Raw genomic sequence first — 6300 nt, 5'->3', positions numbered from 1 at the left:
CTCTAAAAAGATTCATTCGGAACAGCTAGTAAATCTATACTGATGACATTAATCACTGACACATTTTAGGGTTTTGGTAAAGTCTTAAAAACGCATACTATTAAAAAAAAAAAAAGTTATTGTTTTTCTACGCACACATGCACACGAAGGAAAACGATCATGTGCAACTTCTCTGGGGAAGAAGAAGGTTATAAGGCCAGTTGATGGAGTTAGTTGTGGAAGTTTAGTGGGGAGGGGGGTCGCTGGGTCTGCCTCCTCGGCAGGGCGACGGTGACGCAGTGTCTGCTCCGCACGGGCTCTCCAGCAGACGCGCACAGACGCTGCACCCGACTCACCGTCCCTCTCTCCCTCGACTCCATCACTCCATCCTGGGGGGAAAACAACACCTCATTCGCCCTACCTATTCGTACAAAACCCGGGCATGCAACGCAGCGACCGTCACAAGACTTCTCCATGGAGCCACTGCTTTTACTTTTACAGATGCACTTTATATTTATGTATCCTTAGTCTGGAACTGAGGGTTGCCATCTCAGGTAGGAACAACGGATTCTTTCTCTCTCTCTCTCTCTCTCTCTCTCTTAAATCTGTGGCGTTAAAGTCTGATGTTTCATAGGCTCATAGTTGTACCGGTAGTTAGCCACCTTTTAAAAGTTTTTTCCCCCAGTATTTTTTGTAGGCAGGGGCTGTATTAGGGAGTTCTGCGAGTACAGTTTTGCAGCTGTATTAACTAGAAGAGGAATGCCACGAAAGACCAAATACTGAGTAAAAACAGATGTGAGAGAGAGAGCTAAGCTTTTTTCTGAAGGGGGAGGGGGGCGCTTTCATGTTGCAGTTTCTTTTTTCTTCTTCTTTTCCCCCAACATGTTTTTCTGTAGACTTGCATGAAGCTGAAATAAGGTGTGCGTTTTATTGTGCCCCCTCGCTCCTCTTCATTTGCACAATGTATTGGATGTATTTGCCTTTGCATTGAACGATGTGGCATCCAGATGTCAGGACTGCATTGCTCTGCTGTTATATAATTATTCCTGACGGCCCTTGTAGTTTTCGAGTTATATTTTTTTTCCACTAAGTCACCAAGTAGGTTTGTTTAATCCCCTTATTGGTATATTTAAAAACAACTGACACTGAAGCTTAGAATTAGTTATTGTATTGATTTGTATTTATTTATTATTTTTATTTCGTCTTTCAAATATACATAACAATTGCCACTCACTATGCAATGACATTTTAATTATTTACTTATGCTTAATAGATTAGCAATGTTTTCAATTCACAATGTTTTTTATAATAAAAATAATAAAAAGCTTTGCTATATATTGTACTTACTCCCTGCAGGCATTGAACTCAAAAGTTTATGTTACAGTTCACAATTATTAATGTGCAATTTGTTACCATGTGTGATCATTCATAATTGTGTCACTATACGGGACTAAGCAGAGACATAAAATACTTCTTATGTCATAATTAGTATTATGTCTAATACCATCTTAAGGCATTCAAGTATACTTAGTGAAATCAACTAGATATTTATGCATTCATTGTTTAAGTAAAAAAATAGCATTTTTTTTCAAATAAAATTGTGAGGCTGTATTCCCCTGAATTTTACTTCGGTTTTTTTAGCTGTGAGGGCCCGAAATTGCATTAACAACCGTTAAAGGGATTGTGCCACAGGTTTAAATGTCGAATGGTGCCAAAGCAATGACTGACATTGCACTGTGTTTTAATACATGTTTTTAGATAGCTTTGTCTTCAAGTCAATATTACTAGTCTAATTTAATAAGTAAACGAGCAGATCTTAATGAATGACCAGTTGAAATGCATGTGCATATCACCGAAAATGCAGCTGTGTAAAACGAGCAACGTGTCATTTGCTCATATTAAGAATAAGGAACTGACTATCTAATTAAGTTATAATTCTCCCAGTCTATCTAATGATCTAATAATTATCTAATCTAATTTAAACCAGTACCTCTTGCATTTCATTAATGATTGCCTATCATTCTGTGGTTCATGGAAATGAAAGAGGGAGATGTCAATCAAGCTTAATCTCGCTCTGGGGAATGGGCAGAAACAAGGCAAGCTGGTACCTAACCTTAGATCCCCTGTCATAGTTCAGCACTTTATATACACAGGGGAGTTTTTGAACTGCTGCTTTTACTTATCTACATCAATTACCCAGAATCCAACACTATTGCAGAATTCACAGAATTCTGAGGGGTAACTGAGTCTCTCATCAGCAAAGAAACATTGAACAGATTTGGACAGGATACAATAGTAGGCGACATTATATCTTATGTCATGATATGCAAAGTAGCCTTTAAGACCAATGCACACACTCTGAATACCTATTGGGTGATAGAGAAAGGCAATCTCAATAGCCAGGTAGTATGGGAAGAAATAACAGAATGCAGTGATCTAAATTCTTGGATAGTATACAGTAAAAGCTGTTTAGAGCTATGACCTCAGATGAGATATTGGGTTGCAAAAAATATAATTCAATACATAAGTGATATTGCAGCACTGGAGAGAGTTCACAGTCTTTCTCACAGATCAGGACCAGAAGGCATTAATGGAAATAAAGTTCAGCTGATTTCCTGACTATTAAAAGGTGGCACTTCTTTATGCAAATTGGTTGTTCTTGGTTGTGCATAACAAAGTGCCAAGTCTTGTAATCGGGGCGGGGGGGCAGGCGAAATGAGCTTTGTTTCAGATCTTGGATCCGAGAGCCTCAATCTTGTATGTAACTAAAATTCTTCACAGCTGTTGAAGCTTTATAAATATGCTTTCTCTTTTGTTATACTTCAGCCAGAGGAAGTAGAACTGTGAAGTGCAGAAGTCTTCTCCCAATATGTAACCCATATATCGGTATTTTTTTCATACTTCTACTTAGTTCCCCACAGTTCCCACTCCTCTCATGATCATATCAAACCTATTTTCCTCTAGCGTGTAGTGTGAGTCCTACAACAACAAAAAATGCAGCTATGGTGTTGGCTCTTTTTGTAGTTTTGAGCCTTATTTTAGATTGTATCTATCAGGCTGTGGCACCTAATTGTGAGATTGCACTTTGGCTGGGATGTCTGACTGCCCAATTAGTGTGCAGCATTCCAACATCCTGTTTGCAATTGGTCTTCAGCTTGACTTACCATTGCTTAACTGTACTGAGAAGAATTAGTCCCCTTGGACATGAGGTCAAATCGACAGCTTTATTTAATTTAGTTCCTCCTCTCTTTTCCACTGTGCATTTGCTGCAGAGAAAGGGCAGCCAAATTCTCAGCAGGAGGGCAGTGAGAGCTACTTCTAAAACCTCCTGGTGATACATGCTCTTTACCAGTGAGAGTGCACAAGGCACTGTAATCCCCCGGAAATTATCTGTGTTGGTGCTGGTCTGCCAACTTCAAGCCTGTCTAGGGACTGTCCATAGTCAAGAAATACAAATGTGTGGGTGGGTGGGTCTGTGTTTGTGTGTTTGTGTGTGTGTCTTACGAAATTTAAAAACAATAGATCTACAGATATATGGTGTACAAAATAGTCTTTTGAGGCTAATAAAAGTTATAAAATGGAAAGAGTACTATATATATTAGAATATTAGAGATTGTATGTGTGTAGCTTTTACAATACAGGAATCTGTCCTTGATCCCAATGAAAACATCTGTGCAAACACAAGGGGTCCTCGCTTATGGACTTTCTGAACTTTCTGTTTTGCTAGCCCCCCCAGCAGCCTCTGTCTTCCCAGCCACCTTGGTTTATTTTCTTGGCCTGAGATTTATGGTGAATGGCTGACTTGATGCTCAACATGTTTGCCATGTGGAATCTCTAAACAAAACAACAAGTTACTGAAACAGACCTGAAGGAGGAGGTGGGAAGGAAGGGGGTGGAGTGGAGTGGGTGTTGTGTGACTTTAATAGAAGTTATTTTTGGCTGGAGATCGAACTTGTTGTTGGGAGGAAATGGGGGCAGCTGTATTGTGTTGGAGCAAGGTTAAATCGCAAAACCCGCTGAATTTAAAATCCGGTGTAACTGCACGTCCCTCTTTTCCCATGATGAATATTTCTGTCTTTTTCAATGCTTGGAATGGAATTGAAACAATATAACATGGTTTGCTTTTAGTCATCCCAGTTTCACATAATCGGTTATGTAAAAGGGTTGTAATGATGAAAGTATATTATCAGTTCATCACAGAGGCTCTTGACTCCATTGAGATGCGTGCATTAAAAAGGTCATGTAAGGTGATTGATGTCTTTATCTTGCACGCTTCACTTTTCACCCAGACTTGTGACAAGATTCAGCTGTTAGCAATGTCATTCTCTCTATTTTAAACATACCTGGAATTTCCTAACTTGTACCCGCTCTTAAAATTATCTTATTCGTTTATTTATCTTCTGTTAACAAAGGGGAGTCTTCATTTTTTCTGGTACTACTTAAAAAAACAACAAGCCACACAGAAAATGAAGCATCCTTACATATAGACTGAATAGGACCTATACTTTAGATAAGCAAGCATATGGTAACTGTTGTTAAAGAGCCTGAATACCCTTTAAAAGTAATTTGAAACCATATATTTCTTTTAAGTGTAAGGTTATACATTCTTTAGTTACGAACAAAGATTTTTGTGCCTTTTGCAAGTAATACAATGGTGTCATATTTGAGGCAATACTGGATTCGGCTGAGTGAGCATCCAGGGAGCCAAGAGTGGGCATAATGCCAAACACAGAGTATGGACATTGAAAAATTACATGCTTATAGTAGTAATGTAGGAAGAATACAGTTGTCATACTTTAAAGTTCAAAAGTCAATCAAAAACACACTGTCTAGCAGTAAAGACTGGATTTGTTTCAAGCACCAAAAGTGACTTTCTATTGCTACTCCACTGACCTTGCATGCTGTGGTTGTTTATAATTCAACAAATAAATATTGGATTTAAACAATAGTGTAATGGCAGAAACAATCAAGAGTCCAAGCACCTGTTGTGTCTTTGTAGTTAAATATAAGTTGCTAGTAAACTGTAGCCTTTTAATTAATTTAGTCACTTTATGAGGCTCAAGGTGGAAGCTATCCGTTACACACACTCTCATTCACACACGCACACGCACACACACACATGCACACACACACACATATATCCTAAGACAGATAATAATAGTAATATTCTCTGTTATTTTCCAACTTTCTTTTCCCGTCTGCTAATGACATGGGGCCCAAAGAGGTATTTGTTTCTTTTTCCTTTTCAGCCCCCACTTTATGGGGAGTTTTTACAACACCTCTGTCTGCTGCCTTCTCGGGCCCAGCCAGGGCTCACTTCCTGCCATTGGCGACCTAGACTGATGGAAATGCGGGCTTAGAAAACCACACAGATTTTGTAATCAGCATCAGATACGATCTCCTGTCATTCCAGATGTTATGGTGGCCCACCAGCCACTATCAGAGGGATCAGCAATAGTCATTTCACTTTGCTGCTCTCTGCCATACACACACAGTCTTGGCAGATGGAGAGTGGAGAGACCTAGTGAATTTAAAAATACTTTCAAGATGGGTGCAAAATATCCTCCACTTGCTGCTGCAATTTAGCATTATGTTTGCAAGTGATTTTGCAGGACATTCAATCAATCAATCAATCAATCAATCAATCAATTTGTATTTGTATAGCGCCCTTTGCAGGGTAGCCACAGAGCGCTTTACAGACTGGTAAGCATACAACAAACGTGCAGCAAAATAAAATAATACATAAATAATAAAACCAATTAAATTAAATATAGACCTTTAAACAGTTTACATGATCTAAAATAAAGTAAATGAATATTGAAATAAACAAACCATTTAGGCACAGAGGAGAGAAAAACTAAAAAAAACTCCTATGGATGGCATGTAGGAGAAAATAAATCTCTGGCGGTCCATGGCTTAGGGCCTAGGGCTAATGGTTGCCTCCCCTCCAGGCAGTATAGTTGTTAGAGCAGCAAGGAGATCAGAAAGTGTGATTCATTGTGTGATCCAGCAGTTGAAAGCACATGCTTGTATCCAGGAAGTCTCCGATTCACCTCTCGGCTCTCCCTGAGTCACTCTGAGATACTGTAGTGTCATTGCCCACCTGTGCTCTGATCTTAAGGCAACAGTATTTGATACACTGTTGTCTTGAAAGTAAAGCATCATTGAAATTCATAATCTGATAAACTGCACTCAACTGAGACATTCGTGACAGCGTGAAGCACTCTTGAGTGTTTTTTAGTTTAGTTCAGATCTTTCCCTTAATACTGAGCCACTAGTCAGAAAGCAGAATCCGAATGATCACACATGGCACAGATTTAT

General features: G+C 39.0%; 1 protein-coding gene across 1 annotated transcript in view; it reads left to right on the top strand.

Annotated features, from left to right (window-relative positions):
• Positions 1-295: 295 nt before the first annotated feature.
• The window catches only part of mrc2 (mannose receptor, C-type 2), a 34254-nt gene continuing 28249 nt past the window's right edge, over positions 296-6300 (top strand). Inside the window, exon 1 of the mRNA XM_066698585.1 lies at positions 296-533. Coding sequence (XP_066554682.1) covers positions 422-533 — 112 coding nt within the window. The 5' untranslated portion in view covers positions 296-421. The remainder of the gene's footprint in view (positions 534-6300) is intronic.

This window comes from Amia ocellicauda, chromosome 3 (assembly GCF_036373705.1).
Source record: "Amia ocellicauda isolate fAmiCal2 chromosome 3, fAmiCal2.hap1, whole genome shotgun sequence".
Lineage (NCBI taxonomy): Eukaryota > Metazoa > Chordata > Actinopteri > Amiiformes > Amiidae > Amia > Amia ocellicauda.
Note: the sequence above shows the minus strand (reverse complement) of the source record. Positions and strands in the feature narration are given on the sequence as shown.